The sequence below is a fragment of the Nansenia antarctica genome (assembly GCF_963989245.1).
Source record: "Nansenia antarctica genome assembly, chromosome: 6".
Lineage (NCBI taxonomy): Eukaryota > Metazoa > Chordata > Actinopteri > Argentiniformes > Microstomatidae > Nansenia > Nansenia antarctica.
Genome location: NC_137676.1, coordinates 9,598,110 through 9,623,029, shown reverse-complemented (window position 1 = coordinate 9,623,029; position 24,920 = coordinate 9,598,110). Strand labels below are relative to the sequence as shown.

Sequence of the window (24,920 nt, the reverse complement as noted above, 5' to 3'; positions counted from 1 at the left end):
GGCTCTCCATCACAGAGCTCCACCAGGAGGCTCTCCATCACAGAGCTCCACCAGGAGGCTCTCCATCACAGAGCTCCACCAGGAGGCTCTCCATCACAGAGCTTCACCAGCACCAGGAGGCTCTCCATCACAGAGCTGCACCAGGAGGCCCTCCATCACAGAGCTCCCCCAGGAGGCTCTCCATCACAGAGCTCCAGCAGGAGGCTCTCCATCACAGAGCTGCACCAGGAGGCTCTCCATCACAGAGCTCCACCAGGAGGCTCTCCATCACAGAGCTCCACCAGGAGGCTCTCCATCACAGAGCTCCACCAGGAGGCTCTCCATCACAGAGCTCCACCAGGAGGCTCTCCATCACAGAGCTCCACCAGGAGACTCTCCATCACAGAGCTTCACCAGGAGGCTCTCAATCACAGAGCTCCACCAGGAGGCTCTCCGTCACAGAGCTTCACCAGCACCAGGAGGCTCTCCATCACAGAGCTCCACCAGGAGGCTCTCCATCACAGAGCTCCACCAGCACCAGGAGGCCCTCCATCACAGAGCTGCACCAGGAGGCTCTCCATCACAGAGCTGCACCAGGAGGCCCTCCATCACAGAGCTCCACCAGGAGGCCCTCCATCACAGAGCTCCACCAGGAGGCTCTCCATCACAGAGCTTCACCAGGAGGCCCTCCATCACAGAGCTCCACCAGGAGGCCCTCCATCACAGAGCTCCACCAGGAGGCTCTCCATCACAGAGCTTCACCAGGAGGCTCTCCATCACAGAGCTCCACCAGGAGGCTCTCCATCACAGAGCTTCACCAGGAGGCTCTCCATCACAGAGCCTCACCAGGAGGCTCTCCATCACAGAGCTCCACCAGGAGGCTCTCCATCACAGAGCTCCACCAGGAGGCTCTCCATCACAGAGCTCCACCAGGAGGCTCTCCATCACAGAGCTCCACCAGGAGGCTCTCCATCACAGAGCTCCACCAGGAGGCTCTCCATCACAGAGCTCCACCAGGAGGCTCTCCATCACAGAGCTCCACCAGGAGGCCCTCCATCACAGAGCTTCACCACCACCAGGAGGCTCTCCATCACAGAGCTCCACCAGGAGGCTCTCCATCACAGAGCTGCACCAGGAGGCCCTCCATCACAGAGCTCCACCAGGAGGCCCTCCATCACAGAGCTCCACCAGGAGGCTCTCCATCACAGAGCTTCACCAGGAGGCCCTCCATCACAGAGCTCCACCAGGAGGCCCTCCATCACAGAGCTCCACCAGGAGGCTCTCCATCACAGAGCTTCACCAGGAGGCCCTCCATCACAGAGCTCCACCAGGAGGCTCTCCATCACAGAGCTTCACCAGGAGGCTCTCCATCACAGAGCTCCACCAGGAGGCTCTCCATCACAGAGCTTCACCAGGAGGCTCTCCGTCACAGAGCTTCACCAGCACCAGGAGGCTCTCCATCACAGAGCTTCACCAGGAGGCCCTCCATCACAGAGCATCACCAGGAGGCCCTCCATCACAGAGCTGCACCAGGAGGCTCTCCATCACAGAGCTCCACCAGGAGGCTCTCCATCACAGAGCTCCACCAGGAGGCTCTCCATCACAGAGCTTCACCAGGAGGCTCTCCATCACAGAGCTTCACCAGGAGGCCCTCCATCACAGAGCTCCACCAGGAGGCTCTCCATCACAGAGCTTCACCAGGAGGCTCTCCATCACAGAGCTCCACCAGGAGGCTCTCCATCACAGAGCTTCACCAGGAGGCTCTCCATCACAGAGCTTCACCAGGAGGCTCTCCATCACAGAGCTTCACCAGGAGGCCCTCCATCACAGAGCATCACCAGGAGGCCCTCCATCACAGAGCTGCACCAGGAGGCTCTCCATCACAGAGCTCCACCAGGAGGCTCTCAATCACAGAGCTTCACCAGGAGGCTCTCCATCACAGAGCTCCACCAGGAGGCTCTCCATCACAGAGCTTCACCAGCACCAGGAGGCTCTCCATCACAGAGCTGCACCAGGAGGCCCTCCATCACAGAGCTCCACCAGGAGGCTCTCCATCACAGAACTCCACCAGGAGGCTCTCCATCACAGAGCTCCACCAGGAGGCTCTCCATCACAGAGCTCCACCAGAAGGCTCTCCATCACAGAGCTTCACCAGCACCAGGAAGCTCTCCATCACAGAGCTGCACCAGGAGGCCCTCCATCACAGAGCTCCCCCAGGAGGCTCTCCATCACAGAGCTCCACCAGGAGGCTCTCCATCACAGAGCTGCACCAGGAGGCTCTCCATCACAGAGCTCCACCAGGAGGCTCTCCATCACAGAGCTGCACCAGGAGGCTCACAATCACAGAGCTTCACCAGGAGGCTCTCCATCACAGAGCTTCACCAGCACCAGGATGCTCTCCATCACAGAGATCCACCAGGAGGCTCTCCATCACAGAGCTCCACCAGGAGACTCTCCATCACAGAGCTTCACCAGGAGACTCTCAATCACAGAGCTCCACCAGGAGGCTCTCCGTCACAGAGCTTCACCAGCACCAGGAGGCTCTCCATCACAGAGCTGCACCAGGAGGCTCTCCATCACAGAGCTCCACCAGCACCAGGAGGCTCTCCATCACAGAGCTGCACCAGGAGGCCCTCCATCACAGAGCTGCACCAGGAGGCTCTCCATTACAGAGCTCCACCAGCACCAGGAGGCTCTCCATCACAGAGCTGCACCAGGAGGCTCTCCATCACAGAGCTTCACCAGGAGGCTCTCCATCACAGAGCTCCACCAGCACCAGGAGGCTCTCCATCACAGAGCTGCACCAGGAGGCCCTCCATCACAGAGCTCCACCAGGAGGCTCTCCATCACAGAGTTCCACCAGGAGGCTCTCCATCACAGAGCTTCACCAGGAGGCTCTCCATCACAGAGCTTCACCAGCACCAGGAGGCTCTCCATCACAGAGCTGTACCAGGAGGCCCTCCATCACAGAGCTCCACCAGGAGGCCCTCCATCACAGAGCTTCACCAGGAGGCTCTCCATCACAGAGCTTCACCAGCACCAGGAGGCTCTCCATCACAGAGCTGCACCAGGAGGCCCTCCATCACAGAGCTGCACCAGGAGGCTCTCAATCACAGAGCTCCACCAGGAGGCTCTCCATCACAGAGCTCCACTAGGAGGCTCTCCATCACAGAGCTGCACCAGGAGGCCCTCCATCACAGAGCTCCACCAGGAGGCCCTCCATCACAGAGCTCCACCAGGAGGCTCTCCATCACAGAGCTTCACCAGGAGGCCCTCCATCACAGAGCTCCACCAGGAGGCCCTCCATCACAGAGCTCCACCAGGAGGCTCTCCATCACAGAGCTTCACCAGGAGGCCCTCCATCACAGAGCTCCACCAGGAGGCTCTCCATCACAGAGCTTCACCAGGAGGCTCTCCATCACAGAGCTTCACCAGCACCAGGAGGCTCTCCATCACAGAGCTGCACCAGGAGGCCCTCCATCACAGAGCTGCACCAGGAGGCTCTCAATCACAGAGCTCCACCAGGAGGCTCTCCATCACAGAGCTCCACCAGGAGGCTCTCCATCACAGAGCTGCACCAGGAGGCCCTCCATCACAGAGCTCCACCAGGAGGCCCTCCATCACAGAGCTCCACCAGGAGGCTCTCCATCACAGAGCTTCACCAGGAGGCCCTCCATCACAGAGCTCCACCAGGAGGCCCTCCATCACAGAGCTCCACCAGGAGGCTCTCCATCACAGAGCTTCACCAGGAGGCCCTCCATCACAGAGCTCCACCAGGAGGCTCTCCATCACAGAGCTTCACCAGGAGGCTCTTCATCACAGAGCTTCACCAGCACCAGGAGGCTCTCCATCACAGAGCTGCACCAGGAGGCCCTCCATCACAGAGCTGCACCAGGAGGCCCTCAATCACAGAGCTGCACCAGGAGGCTCTCAATCACAGAGCTTCACCAGGAGGCTCTCCATCACAGAGCTTCACCAGCACCAGGAGGCTCTCCATCACAGAGCTGCACCAGGAGGCCCTCCATCACAGAGCTGCACCAGGAGGCTCTCAATCACAGAGCTCCACCAGGAGGCTCTCCATCACAGAGCTCCACCAGGAGGCTCTCCATCACAGAGCTGCACCAGGAGGCCCTCCATCACAGAGCTCCACCAGGAGGCCCTCCATCACAGAGCTCCACCAAGAGGCTCTCCATCACAGAGCTTCACCAGGAGGCCCTCCATCACAGAGCTCCACCAGGAGGCCCTCCATCACAGAGCTCCACCAGGAGGCTCTCCATCACAGAGCTTCACCAGGAGGCCCTCCATCACAGAGCTCCACCAGGAGGCTCTCCATCACAGAGCTCCACCAGGAGGCTCTCCATCACAGAGCTTCACCAGGAGGCTCTCCATCACAGAGCTTCACCAGCACCAGGAGGCTCTCCATCACAGAGCTGCACCAGGAGCTGCACCAGGAGGAGCTCCATCACAGAGCTCCACCAGGAGGCTCTCCATCACAGAGCTCCACCAGGAGGCTCTCCATCACAGAGCTCCACCAGGAGGCTCTCCATCACAGAGCTCCACCAGGAGACTCTCCATCACAGAGCTCCACCAGGAGGCCCTCCATCACAGAGCTCCCCCAGGAGGCTCTCCATCACAGAGCTCCAGCAGGAGGCTCTCCATCACAGAGCTGCACCAGGAGGCTCTCCATCACAGAGCTCCACCAGGAGGCTCTCCATCACAGAGCTCCACCAGGAGGCTCTCCATCACAGAGCTCCACCAGGAGGCTCTCCATCACAGAGCTCCACCAGGAGGCTCTCCATCACAGAGCTCCACCAGGAGACTCTCCATCACAGAGCTTCACCAGGAGGCTCTCAATCACAGAGCTCCACCAGGAGGCTCTCCGTCACAGAGCTTCACCAGGAGGCTCTCCATCACAGAGCTCCAACAGGAGGCTCTCCATCACAGAGCTCCACCAGCACCAGGAGGCCCTCCATCACAGAGCTGCACCAGGAGGCTCTCCATCACAGAGCTGCACCAGGAGGCTCTCCATCACAGAGCTTCACCACGAGGCTCTCCATCACAGAGCTTCACCAGCACCAGGAGGCTCTCCATCACAGAGCTGCACCAGGAGGCCCTCCATCACAGAGCTGCACCAGGAGGCTCTCAATCACAGAGCTCCACCAGGAGGCTCTCCATCACAGAGCTCCACCAGGAGGCTCTCCATCACAGAGCTGCACCAGGAGGCCCTCCATCACAGAGCTCCACCAGGAGGCCCTCCATCACAGAGCTCCACCAGGAGGCTCTCCATCACAGAGCTTCACCAGGAGGCCCTCCATCACAGAGCTCCACCAGGAGGCCCTCCATCACAGAGCTCCACCAGGAGGCTCTCCATCACAGAGCTTCACCAGGAGGCTCTCCATCACAGAGCTCCACCAGGAGGCTCTCCATCACAGAGCTTCACCAGGAGGCTCTCCATCACAGAGCCTCACCAGGAGGCTCTCCATCACAGAGCTCCACCAGGAGGCTCTCCATTACAGAGCTCCACCAGGAGGCTCTCCATCACAGAGCTCCACCAGGAGGCTCTCCATCACAGAGCTCCACCAGGAGGCTCTCCATCACAGAGCTCCACCAGGAGGCTCTCCATCACAGAGCTCCACCAGGAGGCTCTCCATCACAGAGCTCCACCAGGAGGCCCTCCATCACAGAGCTGCACCAGGAGGCTCTCCATCACAGAGCTTCACCACCACCAGGAGGCTCTCCATCACAGAGCTCCACCAGGAGGCTCTCCATCACAGAGCTCCACCAGGAGGCTCTCCATCACAGAGCTCCACCAGCACCAGGAGGCCCTCCATCACAGAGCTGCACCAGGAGGCCCTCCATCACAGAGCTGCACCAGGAGCCTCTCAATCACAGAGCTTCACCAGGAGGCTCTCCATCACAGAGCTTCACCAGCACCAGGAGGCTCTCCATCACAGAGCTGCACCAGGAGGCCCTCCATCACAGAGCTCCACCAGGAGGCCCTCCATCACAGAGCTCCACCAGGAGGCTCTCCATCACAGAGCTTCACCAGGAGGCCCTCCATCACAGAGCTCCACCAGGAGGCCCTCCATCACAGAGCTCCACCAGGAGGCTCTCCATCACAGAGCTTCACCAGGAGGCCCTCCATCACAGAGCTCCACCAGGAGGCTCTCCATCACAGATCTTCACCAGGAGGCTCTCCATCACAGAGCTCCACCAGGAGGCTCTCCATCACAGAGCTTCACCAGGAGGCTCTCCATCACAGAGCTTCACCAGCACCAGGAGGCTCTCCATCACAGAGCTTCACCAGGAGGCCCTCCATCACAGAGCATCACCAGGAGGCCCTCCATCACAGAGCTGCACCAGGAGGCTCTCCATCACAGAGCTTCACCAGGAGGCTCTCCGTCACAGAGCTCCACCAGGAGGCTCTCCATCACAGAGCTCCACCAGGAGGCTCTCAATCACAGAGCTTCACCAGGAGGCTCTCCATCACAGAGCTTCACCAGCACCAGGAGGCTCTCCATCACAGAGCTCCACCAGGAGGCTCTCCATCACAGAGCTCCACCAGGAGGCTCTCCATCACAGAGCTCCACCAGACATCTTCCAGACCGGACATCTTCCCCAAACTACTCACCCGTTCCACGGACATTCTGGATATGCTTGTGAGGGGGACCGCGTTTTTCGCCAGAGCTGTGAGGTGGATCAGAAGGCAGCGAGGTCGGAGAGCTGGCTGTTTGGTTCGCCTTCGGCGGAGAGGGACGCGACCACCACTCCCGGGCATATTCCTGAGCAACGTGAACTCCCTCTGCAATAAAATGGATGAACTCCGGTGTCTCGTTGCAAGGAACAGCGACTTCCACTCCTCGGCTGTCTTCGCGTTCACGGAGACGCACCTATCTTCATCTGTCCCTGACGAGGCGGTGGAGCTAGAGGGATTCTCCGCGTTCCGGGCTGACAGAGACTTCGAGGCGGTGAGCAAGTCTAGGGGAGGGGGGTTAATGTTCTTTGTAAACGTGCGCTGGAGTTCCGAGCTGACAGTGCTCCACAAACACTGTTCCACGGCTATAGAATCCCTATTCATCCTCTGCCGTCCATTCTATTCCCCCCGTGAGTTCAGCTCATTCATTCTCGCGTGTGTCTACATTCCACCTGATGCTGACGTCACCGCAGCAGTAGACACACTGGCAGAGCAATTGATGAGTGTGGAACGTAGTTACCCGGACAGTTTTGTTGTTGTTTTGGGGGATTTTAACCAGGCTAATCTTAGCCGGGCGCTCCCCAAATACAGGCAGCAAGTCACGTGTCCCACCAGGGGGGTGAACACTCTGGACCATTGCTACTGTACAGCTCGTCAAGCCTACCATTCTGTCCCCCGTGCTGCACTGGGCTACAGTGACCACATCCTCATACACCTGATCCCTCGCTACAGGCAGAGGTTAAAACTCTCTAAACCTGTTGTACGGCGATTCAGGGTGTGGTCCAGTGAGGCATGTGAGCGACTCTGCGCCTGGTTGGAGAGTGCAGGCTGTGACCAGGACTTGGTGGAGTGGGCGGGGCCAGAGGCTGGTAACAATCTGGATGTATACACAGACACTGTTACATCATTTATCAGCTTTGGCGAGGAGGTGTGTGTCCCCCTCCGCTCCAGGAAGTCCTTCAACAACGACAAGCCCTGGTTTTCATCCCAACTCAGGCGTCTGAGGTCAGAGAAGGAGGTGGCTAGGCGCAGTGGGGACGTGGACCAGGGCAAGCAGGCCAAGTACAGGTTCGCCAAAGCGGTGAAGGAGGCGAAGCATCGCTTTTCGGAGAAGCTGCAGCAACAGCTCTCTGAGGGGGATTCCGCCTCCGTCTGGAAAGGCCTAAAGACCATCACCAACTACAAACCCAGGTCCCCGCTGATGTCCGACAACCTCCCTCTCGCTAACGAGCTGAACGAGTTCTATTGTAGGTTTGAGAAAGAGAGGTTCCCGCCCACCCCCGCCCTCTCCCTCCACACCCCCCGGCTACAACCACCACCCCCGTCCCCCAGGGGGGCCAATGTCCCTCCTGCTACCCCCACCCTCCCCCCTCCCCCACCCCTCCCTCCCCCCTCCTCACCCGCCCCGCCCACCCCCACCCCCCTTTCCCCACCCCCTCTCTCTGTCACAGTGCGAGAGGTAAACAGAGTGTTTAAGAGGCAGAATCCCCGGAAGGCAGCTGGTCCGGATTCCGTCTCTCCCTCTGTCCTGAAGCACTGCGCCGACCAGCTGGCCCCGGTGTTTACCCACATCTTCAACGCCTCGCTGGAGCTGTGTCACGTCCCAGCGTGCTTCAAGGCATCAACCATCATCCCCGTCCCCAAGAAGGCCAAGGTCACAGGCCTCAACGACTACAGACCCGTCGCTCTGACCTCTGTCGTCATGAAGGTCCTGGAGTGCCTTGTCCTGGCCTACCTGAAGCTCATCACGGATCCTGTGTTGGACCCCCTGCAGTTCGCGTACAGAGCCAATAGATCCACGGAGGACGCCGTGAACATGGCTCTGCACTACGTACTAGAACACCTAGACACTGCAGGCAACTACGCCAGGATCCTGTTCGTGGACTTCAGCTCGGCCTTCAACACGATCCTCCCACACATCCTGGAGCACCAGCTATCCCTGCTGCAGGTGCCGGTCTCCACCTGCAGGTGGATCACGGACTTCCTGACTGACAGGTCTCAGCGGGTGAAGCTGGGGAAGAGCATTTCCAGCTCCAGGTCCACCAGCACGGGCTCCCCGCAGGGCTGCGTCCTGTCTCCAGCACTATTCTCCCTTTACACCAACAGCTGTGTCTCCCGCCACCCCTCGGTCAAGCTCCTGAAGTTTGCAGACGACACCACCCTGGTGGGCCTCATCTCCGGGGGCGACGAATCTGCCTACAGGGGTGAGATCGAGGGGCTGCAGAGCTGGTGCAGTTTAAACAATCTGGAGCTAAATGCTCTAAAAACAGTGGAGATGGTGGTGGACTTCCGAAGGAAAGCAGCCCTGCCCCCTCCCATCACGCTGGGAGGTACCCCGGTGGCCTCCGTGGAGTCATGCCGCTTTCTAGGCATGACCATCTCCCGGGACCTATAGTGGGAGCAGAACACCGAGGCCCTCACAAAGAAGGCCCAGAAGAGGATGTTCTTCCTCCAGCAGCTGAGGAAACTCAGGCTGCCGAGGTCCATGATGGTCCAGTTCTACACGGCCATCATAGAGTCCATCCTCACCCACTCCATCATCACCTGGTTCCCTGCTGCAACGACCAAGGACAAGGCCAAGTTTCAGCGGGTGCTACGTTCAGCAGAGAGGGTGATCGGCTGTCCCTTGCCCTCCCTCAACTCCCTGCATGACACCAGGGCTCTGAGGAGGGCAAGGAAGATCATGGCAGACCCCTTCCACCCCGGCCACGGCCTCCTCACCCTGCTTCCCTCTGGAAGAAGGTTGCGGCTGCCAAAGGCACTGAAGGCCCGCCACAGGCTCAGCTTCTACCCCTCAGCCGCCAGGCTGATAAATGACTCTGGCTTCCCCCTCCCCCCCGCCCCCAAGTCTGCCCAGGACTGAACTGGACTCACTGTAAAAACTCTGCACTGCACTTTATACCGCACTATCAAATGCACTGTTGTCTGTCCTGTGTTGTTGTTGTTGTTGTGTTGTCCTGTTTTTGACATGTGAAAAAAGTATAAACGCACTTGCTGTGGTGACGAAGCAAATTCCTATATGTGTAATGCATAGTGGCAATAAACGTTATCTGAATCTGAATCTGAATCTGAATCACAGAGCTCCACCAGGAGGCTCTCCATCACAGAGCTCCACCAGGAGGCTCTCCATCACAGAGCTCCACCAGCACCAGGAGGCTCTCCATCACAGAGCTGCACCAGGAGGCCCTCCATCACAGAGCTGCACCAGGAGGCTCTCCATCACAGAGCTCCACCAGGAGGCTCTCCATCACAGAGCTCCACCAGGAGGCTCTCCATCACAGAGCTCCACCAGGAGGCTCTCCGTCACAGAGCTTCACCAGCACCAGGATGCTCTCCATCACAGAGCTGCACCAGGAGGCTCTCCATCACAGAGCTCCACCAGCACCAGGAGGCTCTCCATCACAGAGCTGCACCAGGAGGCTCTCCATCACAGAGCTTCACCAGGAGGCTCTCCATCACAGAGCTCCACCAGCACCAGGAGGCTCTCCATCACAGAGCTGACCCAGGAGGCCCTCCATCACAGAGCTCCACCAGGAGGCTCTCCATCACAGAGCTCCACCAGGAGGCTCTCCATCACAGAGCTCCACCAGCACCAGGAGGCCCTCCATCACAGAGCTGCACCAGGAGGCTCTCCTTCACAGAGCTCCAACAGGAGGCTCTCCATCACAGAGCTCCACCAGGAGGCTCTCCATCACAGAGCTCCACCAGGAGGCTCTCCATCACAGAGCTCCACCAGGAGGCCCTCCATCACAGAGCTGCACCAGGAGGCTCTCCATCACAGAGCTTCACCATGAGGCTCTTCATCACAGAGCATCACCAGGAGGCTCTCCATCACAGAGCTCCACCAGGAGGCTCTCCATCACAGAGCTTCACCAGCACCAGGAGGCTCTCCATCACAGAGCTGCACCAGGAGGCCCTCCATCACAGAGCTCCACCAGGAGGCTCTCCATCACAGAGCTTCACCAGGAGGCTCTCCATCACAGAGCTTCACCAGCACCAGGAGGCTCTCCATCACAGAGCTGCACCAGGAGGCCCTCCATCACAGAGCTCCACCAGGAGGCTCTCCATCACAGAGCTCCAACAGGAGACTCTCCATCACAGAGCTCCACCAGGAGGCTCTCCATCACAGAGCTCCACCAGGAGGCTCTCCATCACAGAGCTCCACCAGGAGGCCCTCCATCACAGAGCTGCACCAGGAGGCTCTCCATCACAGAGCTCCACCAGGAGGCTCTCCATCACAGAGCTTCACCATGAGGCTCTTCATCACAGAGCATCACCAGGAGGCTCTCCATCACAGAGCTCCACCAGGACGCTCTCCATCACAGAGCTTCACCAGCACGAGGAGGCTCTCCATCACAAAGCTGCAACAGGAGGCTCTCCATCACAGAGCTGCACCAGGAGGCTCTCCATCACAGAGCTCCACCAGGAGGCTCTCCATCACAGAGCTCCACCAGGAGGCCCTCCATCACAGAGCTCCACCAGGAGGCTCTCCATCACAGAGTTCCACCAGGAGGCTCTCCATCACAGAGCTTCACCAGGAGGCTCTCCATCACAGAGCTTCACCAGCACCAGGAGGCTCTCCATCACAGAGCTGCACCAGGAGGCTCTCCATCACAGAGCTCCACCAGGAGGCTCTCCATCACAGAGCTTCACCAGCACCAGGAGGCTCTCAATCACAGAGCTCCACCAGGAGGCTCCCCATCACAGGCTCTCCATCACAGAGCTTCACCAGCACCAGGAGGCTCTCCATCACAGAGCTGCACCAGGAGGCCCTCCATCACAGAGCTCCAACAGGAGGCTCTCCATCACAGAGCTCCACCAGGAGGCTCTCCATCACAGAGCTCCACCAGGAGGCTCTCCATCACAGAGCTCCACCAGGAGGCCCTCCATCACAGAGCTGCACCAGGAGGCTCTCCATCACAGAGCTTCACCATGAGGCTCTTCATCACAGAGCATCACCAGGAGGCTCTCCATCACAGAGCTCCACCAGGAGGCTCTCCATCACAGAGCTTCACCAGCACCAGGAGGCTCTCCATCACAGAGCTGCACCAGGAGGCCCTCCATCACAGAGCTCCACCAGGAGGCTCTCCATCACAGAGCTTCACCAGGAGGCTCTCCATCACAGAGCTTCACCAGCACCAGGAGGCTCTCCATCACAGAGCTGCACCAGGAGGCCCTCCATCACAGAGCTCCACCAGGAGGCTCTCCATCACAGAGCTCCAACAGGAGACTCTCCATCACAGAGCTCCACCAGGAGGCTCTCCATCACAGAGCTCCACCAGGAGGCTCTCCATCACAGAGCTCCACCAGGAGGCCCTCCATCACAGAGCTGCACCAGGAGGCTCTCCATCACAGAGCTCCACCAGGAGGCTCTCCATCACAGAGCTTCACCATGAGGCTCTTCATCACAGAGCATCACCAGGAGGCTCTCCATCACAGAGCTCCACCAGGACGCTCTCCATCACAGAGCTTCACCAGCACGAGGAGGCTCTCCATCACAAAGCTGCAACAGGAGGCTCTCCATCACAGAGCTGCACCAGGAGGCTCTCCATCACAGAGCTCCACCAGGAGGCTCTCCATCACAGAGCTCCACCAGGAGGCCCTCCATCACAGAGCTCCACCAGGAGGCTCTCCATCACAGAGTTCCACCAGGAGGCTCTCCATCACAGAGCTTCACCAGGAGGCTCTCCATCACAGAGCTTCACCAGCACCAGGAGGCTCTCCATCACAGAGCTGCACCAGGAGGCTCTCCATCACAGAGCTCCACCAGGAGGCTCTCCATCACAGAGCTTCACCAGCACCAGGAGGCTCTCAATCACAGAGCTCCACCAGGAGGCTCCCCATCACAGGCTCTCCATCACAGAGCTTCACCAGCACCAGGAGGCTCTCCATCACAGAGCTGCACCAGGAGGCCCTCCATCACAGAGCTCCACCAGGAGGCTCTCCATCACAGAGCTCCACCAGGAGGCTCTCCATCACAGAGCTCCACCAGGAGGCTCTCCATCACAGAGTTTCACCAGGAGGCTCTCCATCACAGAGCTTCACCAGCACCAGGAGGCACTCCATCACAGAGCTCCACCAGGAGGCCCTCCATCACAGAGCTCCACCAGGAGGCACTCCATCACAGAGCTCCACCAGGAGGCTCTCCATCACAGAGCTTCACCAGGAGGCTCTCCATCACAGAGCTCCACCAGGAGGCTCTCCATCACAGAGCTCCACCAGGAGGCTCTCCATCACAGAGCTTCACCAGCACCAGGAGGCTCTCCATCACAGAGCTTCACCAGGAGGCTCTCCATCACAGAGCTCCACCAGGAGGCTCTCCATCACAGAGCTCCACCAGGAGGCCCTCCATCACAGAGCTGCACCAGGAGGCTCTCCATCACAGAGCTCCACCAGGAGGCTCTCCATCACAGAGCTTCACCATGAGGCTCTTCATCACAGAGCTGCACCAGGAGGCTCTCCATCACAGAGCTCCACCAGGAGGCTCTCCATCACAGAGCTCCACCAGGAGGCTCTCCATCACAGAGCTTCACCAGCACGAGGAGGCTCTCCATCACAGAGCTGCACCAGGAGGCTCTCCATCACAGAGCTGCACCAGGAGGCTCTCCATCACAGAGCTGCACCAGGAGGCTCTCCATCACAGAGCTTCACCAGGAGGCTCTCCATCACAGAGCTTCACCAGCACCAGGAGGCTCTCCATCACAGAGCTCCACCAGGAGGCTCTCCATCCCAGAGCTTCACCAGGAGGCTCTCCATCACAGAGCTTCACCAGCACCAGGAGGCTCTCCATCACAGAGCTGCACCAGGAGGCCCTCCATCACAGAGCTCCACCAGGAGGCTCTCAATCACAGAGCTGCACCAGGAGGCTTTCCATCACAGAGCTCCACCAGGAGGCTCTCCATCACAGAGCTTCACCATGAGGCTCTTCACCACAAAAATGGAAAGTCTTCTGGTGCAAAAGTGAATGTTGACAAGTCTGAAATGTTGTGTATAGGAGGAGTGAATACAAATTGAATACAAATTGTGTTTTTGATTTGAAAATTGTAAAGGGGATGATAAAAGTGTTGGGGATATATCTTGGAGAGGATGACAGGGAGGCTGTTGATTACACATGGACTGGGGTTTTGAATAATAAGAACAACATTGAATTATTGGAAGCAAGGGAACATGAAACTGAAGGGAAAAGTTGTAATTGTTAATGCACTGTTAATGTCAAAATATGTTTATGTATTAGGTGTACTGAATGTACCAGAGTGGGTTCTAAAAGAAACCAAGATGTTAGTGTCAGATTTTTTGTGGAGAGGAAAGGGGGTTAAAATAACGTATGATGTATTAGTAGCAGATTATGATAAAGGAGGGTTGAAACTGGTAGATTTGGAGGTAAAGATGAGGGTAATGAGAGTCAGAACAGTCAAAAGGTTTTTGTATGGGGAGGAAGGACATGGATGGAAAGGATACTTAGGGAATGGGTACATAGATGTGGGGGGTGTGGGGATTATGGGTTGTTGATGTGCTTTAAAGCACGGATGTATGATAGGGTGCCGGAATTCTATAAAGAGGTGTTTAAAGCCTGGGGTAGTTTTTTTGCCTGAGGTAGGATATGAGTGTGAGAAGAGAGGGGAGATACTAAATGTTCCAGTTTTATTGAACCCGGGAATAAGAAAAGAGGGGAAAATGTTAGAATCTTGAAGTTTCTGGAGGGCAGGACTGATTAGAGTAAGGGATTTTAGGTATGAGGTAGTGCCAGGGTTCCTATCAGAGCAGGCAATTATACAAGTTGTTAGGGAAACAGATGAGGAGATGAGAAGGGGAGAAATAGTGAGCATGTATAATCAAATAAAGCAGAGTATACCAGGGGAGTGGGTGAGTAGGTTAGATAGGGAGTTAAGAGGGAAGGAGCAAACAGAGTTACCTAGGTTAAGACTAGGGAAAGGGGAAACAGTGCGGGACTTCTCAGCTGTTAAGGTGAAGGAGTGCTACTGGGCACTGTTGGAGAGCAGAGTGAAGGAGCCTGCGGCAGAGAAGGTGTGGAGGCAGGTGTTCCCAGGATTAGAGGTGAAGAACATATGGAGGAATTTATTTTTAAAATATAATAGTTTAGAATGTACACATTTTGATTTTATGCTCAGGCATAACAGGGTTTATACTAAGGTGGTGTTGCATCAGGTAGACAGAACAGTTTCGAGGGAGTGTGATGTGTGTGGGATACAGGATGAGAACTTAATGCATATGCTTTTTGAATGTAGAGAAATGAAGGGATTTGAAGAAAGGTTGAAAGGACTAGTGAAGAAGCATTGGGGGGTGGAGTTGGTGGGGATGCAGGAGTGGAGGAGGATGGTGGTGTTTGGGGTGGAGGGAAAGAGGAGGGGAGTGAATATATGGTGTTTAAATTATGTATTATCACAGGCTAGGTATGCAATTTATTTGAGGAGAAATTTAGCAAGATTTGAGGGAAAGTGGATAACGGTGTGGAAAGTCTTTGAGGGATTGGTCAGGAAGAATGTGGGACTGATGCACAAGACAGGGCAAAAAGATTTTGAGAAGTTGTTTATTAGGGATTGTGGGTTTATAAGGGTGGGGGTGGATGGAGGGTTGGAGTTTGATTTAGATTTTTGAAGATGTTTTTTTTTTATTGTTGCATTCATTTGTTATTGATTTATGTTAAAGGGTTATTTTGGTTATGAAGGACTGACTGAATAATAGATGGATTTATCTCATACCAAAATGGTATGGGTGTGTTTTGTTCTATTTATTGGTTTTTAAATTTATTTTATTTGAATTAGAATACAATGAAGGCTATAAAATTAACATGTATGAATATGTATAGCTATGATTGTATTTAAAAGAATATTTTTATAATAAAAGATAAAAAAAATAAAAAAAAGAGCCGGTGTCTAATGATAGCAAGGTCGGCAGTTCTGCCGGGGTTCGATCCCCGGCTGGCCACGTGTTGAGGTGTCCTTGGGCAAGACACTGAACCCCAAATTGCTCCCAATGAGCGGGCTGGTGCCTTCCATGGTAGCTTGCTGCCATTGGTGTATGAATGGGTGAATGAGAGGCCATTGTAAAGCGCTTTGGAATAAGGCTCTATATAAGTGCAGGCCATTTATAGTTTTAGTAGGAATTCTGTATCCTTGGTTTCCCTGTCCCTACTGTATAGCTCAGTTAATTACCTTTGAAATCCTGAGGCTCTCCTGGCTAACAGTATGTTGAGAACATTATAACCTTGTCCCTAGGCTATTGTGCACAGTACATACAGTATAAGCCTGAATTAACCATGACTCAAACCTGGCCTTAGAGGGAGTGAATTTACTGAGTGAAGTACAGTATTTGTTACTTTCTGATTTTAACGAATCACACGGTTGCAAATGAAAATGTGTGGTCTGCAAACACTGGGGGGGACGTACTGTGGGAGATGTGAAGTAAAGTCAATGCCTATGCGCCGTCTGTTTTCAACAGTCTTTCTAGTGTCTTAAGGAAGGCCAAGTTCGACGCGTATGTCCACCAGACTTTTTTCCCATTTGGGCAGAAGTGTCTGGGAATGAGACTAAGAACATAGTGACATTGAACAGAAGGACACAGTTGCCCTCTAAGGTCATGAGTCATCTGTGCACGGTCAGGCATTGAGAACTGGAGCTGTGGTCTCTCTCTCTTGGACCACTCACCTCTCCTTCAGGCTTAGAGGAGTGTGTGAGTGTGTATGTTTGTGTGTGTGTGTGTGTGTGTGTGTGTGTGTGTGTGTGAGAGAGAGAGAGAGAGAGAGAGAGAGAGAGAGAGAGAGAGAGAGAGAGAGAGAGAGAGAGAGACATGAGTGGTGTGTCAGGGGAGTAGTTTTATCAGCCCAGTGTTAGCTGAAAAGGCCTGACCCCCCTCCCACTCCTCCAACATCTCACCCTACTCTCCCACCTACCACCCTCTGGATGACTACAGAGAGTATTTTTACCCTCTCTTCCCTCCTATTCCAAGCATGCCCTGGTGGAAGGATTCTGATGGAGGTGTGGACAGTGTATCTCTTGCCACTCACTTCCCTTAGTAAGTTGATACCTCTGTTCCCGTGGACTCAGTGACCCTGACAGTGCCTGGATTGCTTTTAATGTACAATAAAACAGTAAAAAGCTTGTAGCAAGAATTATACACAGCAATTGTATAGCCTGTTGAAGTAAATTTGATTTCATATCATGTCATATTGTTGTTCATGTGGCTTCTACAGTACTTATTTCGACCTGTGTGTGTTGCAGTATCATATGTGCATGGTAGTGGAGAAAGGGGGCAGCCCTTGCATGCTGGGATTAGTTTATTAAGAACATGACCTGTTGATCGGTGGTCAAACTCCCCCCCCCTGAGAGAAAGCAACTCCTGACAGCTGTCCCTTGCTCCCCCAATTCCCAATACCCCTCTTCCCTTCTCTTCCCTCTCCCACCCTCCCCTCTTCCTTCTCACAGCTGTGAGTCGTACTGCTCAGAAGCGGGTGAGAGAGAGAGAGAGAGAGAGAGAGAGAGAGAGAGAGAGAGAGAGAGAGAGAGGGGGGGGGGGGGGGGGGGGGGGGTACAACGTCAGAGACAGACACAGTCATTGACAGACAGAAAGAGAGAAAGAGAGGGAGGGAGAGTGAGAGTAGAAAGATAGTGACAGACAGAGAGAGAGAGAGTTAGAGGGTTGGGGGTTTCCATGTCTAGACCTGACTGACCTCCTCATACCCAGCCATAGCAGACTAGCAGCTTCTAGTCTGTTCCAACCAGAATACCCAGGTTCTCTCCCATTCAGTCATGCAGAGGAGAATGTGCCCAGGTCAAAGGTCGGCCAAGCATCTGTGAGTATCTCTTAATATCTCTTATTCCATTCCATGCATTGCAATGAGCTCGTCCGATTTCTACCTCCACCAGCCTCTTCTACTCACACTCCACCAAGAATGGTCATCATGGCTTACACCCTTCATTTAGAAAATACACCTGACACTAAAGCACCATACACCATTGGGCTTAAGGCTGTTTTAGCCTTTTAATATGTGTTTAATATCGTCACTTGACAAAAACAAAGTGTCGCTCGCTTTGTCATAGACAATCAATGATGGCATCAGCAACATAGCTGCGTGATACCCGTAGATGACATTTAAAGAGTAGACGAGATGTAATTTCTGTCGATGGACAAAGCACAAGTTAACCTTTAGTCATTACAGTCATCGACACTTCGGGGCTTTAGACACTACATGGCTGGCTTGGATATTTTCCTTTCCCATTGTCCCTTCCAGCACTGTTTCAGCAACTATGGTAGAAGTGTAACCAGGTCAGCTCAGCTCAGCTGGGCCCGGCTCTGTAGTGTGAATTAGTGTTATGTACACAGAGATGATCATCAGCTGTTGAAGGACTGCAGAGTGCATTTACATAATGTTATCTGCCATTTATTGACCTCTCTCCGTGACTTGTGCATGAAGTCTTATTGCAAGTGTTGATGATAAGATAGAGTGTGCTGTATAAGTTCCATACTGTAGATAGAACTCCATAACTCCTTTAGACTCTCTCAGATACTGGGGAGGATGGTGGTGGTGGTAGAAATCAGAGGATAGGTTCATTGGGTAATGCTCATTCCATTCCATGCATTCAATGATCTACCTCCACCTGCCTCCCCTGGCATCAACCTTATGGGTTATGTTTTAATGGCATAAAAATAAACGTGGGTGCTATTTTTAAGGCCAGAATTTTTCAGTGCACCTGATGGCACTTGGCATGCTCATTGTCGTGTATTATAATTTAGTGGTCATTTCAGTTATTTCAGATACACTGGCTGAAAATAGAGTCCTATTCACCGTCCTCGAAGACTCTTGCATGAAGTCTATGAATATGAAAAAGCTACATAGCTCTTTTAGACTGTCTTGACGATGGAACTATAGACAAGAAGATCTAGAGTGCATTAACCCTCTATGTTGTTATGTACAATACGCAGAAGCAATTTATAACTTGCCTTGTAACCTTTCTTTTCATGCTCACAGCAGCATGGCTGTGTCCTTGTATAGCTGTCACTGGTGCATATGTATATGTGTGTGTACGCTGTGTATGTGTATGTGGTGAGACGCCATGCTATGGCTGTGTGTGTGTGTGTGTGTGTGTGTGTGTGGAACGAGGAATGGTACAGTATCAAACATGTGTTCCATTCCATGTATTACTATCTATTACATCTATTAATATCACAGTGTGTGTCTACAGTATGTGTATGTTTACAATGTCTGTGCGTGTGTTTGTGTGTGTTTGTGTGTGTGTGTGTGTGTGTGTGTGTGTGTGTGTTTGTGTGTGTGTGTGTGTGTGTGTGTGTGTGTGTGTGCGTGTGTGTGTGTGTGTGTGCGTGTGTGTGTGCGTGTGTGTGTGCGTGTGTGTGTGTGCGTGTGTGTGTGTGTGTGTGTGTGTGTGCTCGTGTGCGTGCGTGCTTGTGTGCCTGTATGCATGCATGCGTGCGTCTGTGTGTGTGCATGCGTGCATGTGTGTGCGTGTGTGTGTTTCAGTGGTAAAGCTGGAACACCCCTTGGACTTGAGGACCTGACCTGCTTTGAACAGCTGGAGCTTGAGGAGGTTCAGGACAGAGAGGACCCCAGAGAATACTGCTATGGTATGTCTCTACGGCACATTAGGTGGAATCATCAGAAAACATGGTGTAAATACTTTCATAGTTATGCTGATGATACTCAGCTGTACTCAGTATTGCCTGATAATTCACATGCACTCTGCTCGCTGGAGAATTGTCTCCGAGATATAAAACTTTGGATGTCCAAAAATGTTCTACAACTAAATCAGGACAAAACTGAGATTCTTGTAATTGGACCAAAACCACAAAAAGAATACCATGGGAACCTTGCTTTCAAACTGCAAACATGAAGCTAAGAATCTAGGTGTGATTATAGATTCTGACAAGCTTTGAGCCTCACATCAAATATATCACTAGAAATGCTTTTTATCATGAATGAATGAATGAAATGAATGAATGAATGAATGAATGAATGAATGAATGAATGAATGAATGAATGAATGGTCTTTATTGTGAATGGTCTTTATTGTCATTGCTATAGTACAGGTCCAAACAACGAAATTTAGGAGGGGTGGCTCCCCTGGTGTTAGGAAAGAAAAAAACAAACAAAAAACACAAGAAGGGAAAGAGCTGGTTTACATAAATAAAGGCTATGTACACTATCCACTGTACTATACTGTACAGATAGACGACTAGGGTTGTCATATTGCACATAGTGTTATTGCACATTCATTTAAAGTGTCGCAGTTTGCAGGCTTGAAATGTACATATTTGTGCCTCAGCACTACACCTGATTTTTTCAGTCCAGCAGCTGCCATCAATCCGTCCAGACTGTCCAGGGCCCAGAACCTAGGTCTTTGCTGTGTTCAGGGCCTGGATGGCCCTGGGGTAGAAGCTGTTCTTCAGTCTGTTTGTCCTTGCGGCCATGGTCCTGTACCGCCTTTTCGAGGGCAGCCGGGTAAAGTGTTCGTACCCAGGGTGGGTTGGGTCTCTCGAGATCTTGGAGGCCTTCCTGAGACAGCGTGTGTTGTACAGCTCTTCCAGAGAGGGGAGGGGGGCGCCGGTGATCTTCTGGGCTGTTCTCACGACTCTCTGTAGCGCATTTCTCTCCGCGGTTGTGCAGCTGGAGAACCAGTTGCAGATGCCGTAGGTGAGGATGCTCTCCACTGCGCCGCGGTAGAAGGTCACCAGTATCTCCTGCTTGCTGTGTTCCTTCCTGAGGACTCTCAGGATGTAGAGCCGCTGTTGTGCCTTCTTGATGGTGGCTGTTGTGTTGTCCTTCCAGGAATATTGCAAAAGTTAGACATTTTCAAGCTGATGCAGAAGTGTTAATGCATGCTTTTGTTATTACCTGTTTGGACTATTGTAACAGTATCCTTTCTGGTCTTCTGAAGAAAGCTATTGGCCAGTTGCAATTAGTCCAAAATGAGTTTTAACCAAAATATATAACAACATATATATACAACATATAACTCCTATTTTAGAGACTCTACACTGGCTTCCTGTTATGTTCAGAATAGATGTCAAGATCCTTCTGCTTGTTTATAAAGCTCTCACTGGCACAGCACCAGAATATCTGAAAGACCTTTTGCTAGCATATCAGCCCAATAGAGCTCTCAGGTCTTCTGACGCTGGTTTTCTCTGTGTACCACGTACAAAAGAAGAGATGATTGGTGAGGCTGCATTCTCATTTTATGCACCCAAATTGTGGAATGCACTGCCATTTACATTAGGGATGCAACCTCAGCAAATATGTTCAAGTCAAGACTAAAAACCTGTCTTTTTAATATTGCCTTTAAATGATCTAATAATTACATTATGATTATATAATGATTGGAGCACTTTGAGCTGCAACGTTTGCAGGAAAAGCGCTATACAAATAAAAAGTTATTATTATTATTATTATCTACAGGTACAGTTTGCCCATTGAGTGTCTGTTCTGCCGTGTGTTGATGTGTATCACACCATAGTCATTACATACAATCTGACATCATTGGTATCCATGTTTGTATTTACCTTTAGCCTTTTTGTTTCGAAGTTATGTCTGTCATTTTCTGTAGCCATTGTAACTTTTTCAAGCTAGCTACGTATCCGGAGTGAGAAACGAAAGCCAGCTAGAATGCCAAAAGTGATTCCCACTTGAAAAACATCACTTAAAAAGGAATGGTGGCAATAAAATGGTGGATATGAATATGACAATGTATTGGTCCACAGGCGGCTACCACCCTGCCCAGGTTGGAGACACCTTCAACAGGAGATACCAGGTTCTGTCTAAGCTGGGTTGGGGCTACTTCTCTACCGTCTGGCTCTGTCAGGACCTCAGGTACATAGGTGGCTTATTATACATAGAGACCAGAGGAGGCTGGGTGGAGGTAGAAATCGGAGGATGGGCTCATTGTAATGCATGGAATGGAATAGGGAATGGTATGAAAGATACCATTCCTCATTCCATTTCATGCATTACAATCAATCCGTCTTTTCAATACGCATGTATGTGTCACGTTCTAATGCTTTGGTCCACATATCAGGATCTGATGTACTGATCAGACTTTTCTTTCGAAAAATGTGAATACATTTCCGCGTTGTTGAAAATCAATAACACATCGCTAGTGTTGTGGATATAATTGATTCTTAATAGATTTAGTAGAACTTACAAAGCACAAAGAGCTTAGATCAATTGTCTCCAAAGAGGCCTTTTATTAAGTCAAGTTACATTAGTGCAACGAGAAATGAGCAGACCAATAAGCAAGAAGCAATGGCCCAAAGCAAGAAGCAGCCAACGATGGGTGGGACTCATATTTATATACTTGTCCTTTGTCATGAGGTCACCATTCTTGGGAACCAATCATATTATACAAATCTGTGATTACATAAGTTATGGGCCCTGTCCATAGTCAGAATTATTCACTGCGCCACAGATCTTGGCCCATCCCTTACAGGAAGGAAATGGGCCTTCCTTGAGTGCTAGATTCGCCACTACAGTAGAGAGACTTACATTTCTCAGTATAACATGATATACAACCACTACACTAGTCTCTAACACAGCTTGTTTTGTGAGCCTGCTAACAATGTAAAGTAATGTTAAAGTTAACTTGGAAGCAGTGGGGTTCAGGCTACTCACCGAATCCATTGCGTTGCAGTATTTTGGCTTGACTAGCGAGTTTGTGTTGTGATTCTCAACAACGTTGAATTGTAGTTCCGACATTTTGATTGATATGCGGACCAAAAGACTAGGACGTGTCACATATGTTTGATACCATTACTCATTCCGTTCCATGCATTACAATGAGCCTGTCCTCAGTTGTATACCTACACCAGTCTCCCCTGATAGAGACAATAATCTGTCTGTCTCTACCTCAGAGATGTGAATGTCATTTTGAATGTGGTTCAGGATTCAAATTTACAATGTATGTCTTTTTGCTGGTGTCTTTAATGGTGTGTGTGCAGACGGGGCAGCCGTGTGGCCGTGAAGGTATTGAAGAGTGGAGCAGGGTTCACACTGGCAGGGCAGGATGAACTAGCACTGTTACGCTGTGTGAGTCTCTTCTCTCCTCTTCTCTCTCTCTCTCTCTTCTCTCTTGCCCTGTTTTACGCTCCCTCTCACTTTCTCTGTCTGGTTCTCTTTTTTCGTACTCATACTCCCTACTCCCTCCCTCCAGGCCAGTGGTCCCAGCGCCCGCCACCCCCAGAGCAGAAGGATCGTTCAGCTGCTGGATGAGTTCAAGCTAGTGGGGGTCAACGGGGTCCGTATCCTTAATTCCCTCCCCAAATCAGCTCTGTAATACCTATCTGATAAGGCAAGCTGATGAGGCAAACCATTCTCTTTTCAAACATCCTTCACAGCTCTTGTCACCACCCAGTGGTGGCTTTCGGCAGCACTTCACATCTTGTGTCAGCTGCAGCAGCAGCATTGAGGTAGACCACACCGCTGCGATGTCAGTCTGAACCTGTTAACCAATGGCCCACTGTATAAAGGGCTTTAGAAGGCTTCAGGATGCCTCGTCCCTTAACGTAGGGAGTGTTAAGTCACAATGTAGTGTGTGTGGTTCCCTAACACCTGTCTTTCTAGATGTATGCCTGGTCCTGGAGCTGCTTGGCCCTGACCTGCGCTGTTGGCAGGTGTGCTTTGGGAACCCTGGCCTGTCACAGTCCTGGGTCAAACAAGTCCTCACCCAAGTAAGAGAGTGAGAGAGAGAAAAAGAGAGAGAGAGAGACAGGGTAGGGGAGTAGGGTCTTTTGTCTCAATCCACTGGGGACCCGCCATGGGATGCAGATTTTTGTTCTAACCCATCAGTAACACTGTAACACTTAATTAGAAACATGTACTATAAATAACTAATCACCAAGCCCTTGATTGGTCAGGGGTGTTAGAGCTGTGCAAGAACAAAGGTCCACCATCGAGGATGCTTGAAAATAATTGCTTGAAAAGCATCTGTACACCAGGGGAGGCTGGTGTAGGTAGAAATTGGAGGACCGGCTCAATGTAATGCATGGAATGGAATGAGGAATGGTATCAAACACGTGTGAGCTTGTCCTTCCGATTTATACCTCCACCAGACCCCTGCTGTATAGATATCTCCATAGTCTAAACTACTGGTTGTCTGAGAGCAGCGTTATCATGGCTCTTTGTCTACCTGCAGGTTCTACAGGGGCTGGACTACCTGCACACTCAGTGTAAAATCATCCACACAGACATCAAGCCTGAGAACATCTTGCTGTGTCTGGAGGAGCAGTCCCACAGGCAGACATCAGGGGGCAGTACATCCTCTGTATTTCCTGGGAGAGACGCCAAGCCCAGGAGCCACACAGGTACATGTTCTGACCAGCCTCTACTGACACAGACATTTATGTCATGACTCATGGGGACTTAGAGGACCAGATCATGAACAACATGACAGCAGCAGGACTGTATGTGTGTCTGCATGCCCCAGAGGTTTGCTGGATGCAGTGTATTGTTGTTTAATTCATTATATATTTGAGAATATACAAAATATTTGAGAACCGACAAAATATGGCTATCCGTTTGCTTCTGTCCTCCTCAGAGAAGGATGTGGTGAGGCCCATGAGTCTGACGGAGATCACAGTGAAGATCGCTGACTTGGGAAGCTCCTGTTGGGTGGTGGGTACTCACTTATGATGTTATAATGTAATATGGCTATGATGTTGATATCAGTCTGTAAGCAGTACATGAATTCCATCTTGTTTTGCTGCGATCAATATCATACTTTGTGATTGTTCTGACCCGCTGTTCTTGTTTCCCTGTGTGTGTGTGTATGTGTTTGTGTGTGTGTGTCTCTTCTCTCCTTGTTTGTGTATGTGTGTGTGTTTTCTCTCCCTGTGTGTCTGTCTGTGTGTCTCTGTCTGTCTGTGTGTCTGTATGTCTGTCTGTCTGTCTGTCTGTCTGTCTGTCTCTTCTCTCTGTGTATCCCCAGTACAAACACTTCAGTGAGGAGATTCAGACCTGTCAGTACCGCTCGTTGGAGGTCCTACTGGGCTTGGAGTATGGCCTGCCTGCAGACATCTGGAGCGTAGCCTGCATGGTGAGACACTCAATGTAGCTCCACTCGACATTCCCAACCTAGACTGAATCTGTCTGCAACATTAACACAAACTCCACGCGACATTCCCAACCTAGACTAAATCTTTCTGCTACATTAACACAACCTCCAACAACCACTGCCTTTTAGTTCCTCTGTAGAATAATTTCACACTTCACAAACAGTAAGCTTATTTG

At 52.3% G+C, this 24,920-nt stretch overlaps 1 protein-coding gene across 1 annotated transcript in view; it reads left to right on the top strand.

Moving 5' to 3' along the window:
* The window catches only part of LOC308160250 (SRSF protein kinase 3), a gene marked incomplete at both ends in the record, with an annotated part of 97,127 nt that overhangs the window by 71,455 nt on the left and 752 nt on the right, over window positions 1–24,920 (top strand). The window contains 8 exons of the mRNA XM_080534168.1: window positions 19,167–19,270; window positions 21,401–21,509; window positions 22,634–22,721; window positions 22,846–22,933; window positions 23,256–23,362; window positions 23,827–23,995; window positions 24,229–24,305; window positions 24,619–24,726. Of these exons, the coding sequence (XP_080390294.1) occupies window positions 19,167–19,270; window positions 21,401–21,509; window positions 22,634–22,721; window positions 22,846–22,933; window positions 23,256–23,362; window positions 23,827–23,995; window positions 24,229–24,305; window positions 24,619–24,726 (850 nt within the window). The remainder of the gene's footprint in view (window positions 1–19,166; window positions 19,271–21,400; window positions 21,510–22,633; window positions 22,722–22,845; window positions 22,934–23,255; window positions 23,363–23,826; window positions 23,996–24,228; window positions 24,306–24,618; window positions 24,727–24,920) is intronic.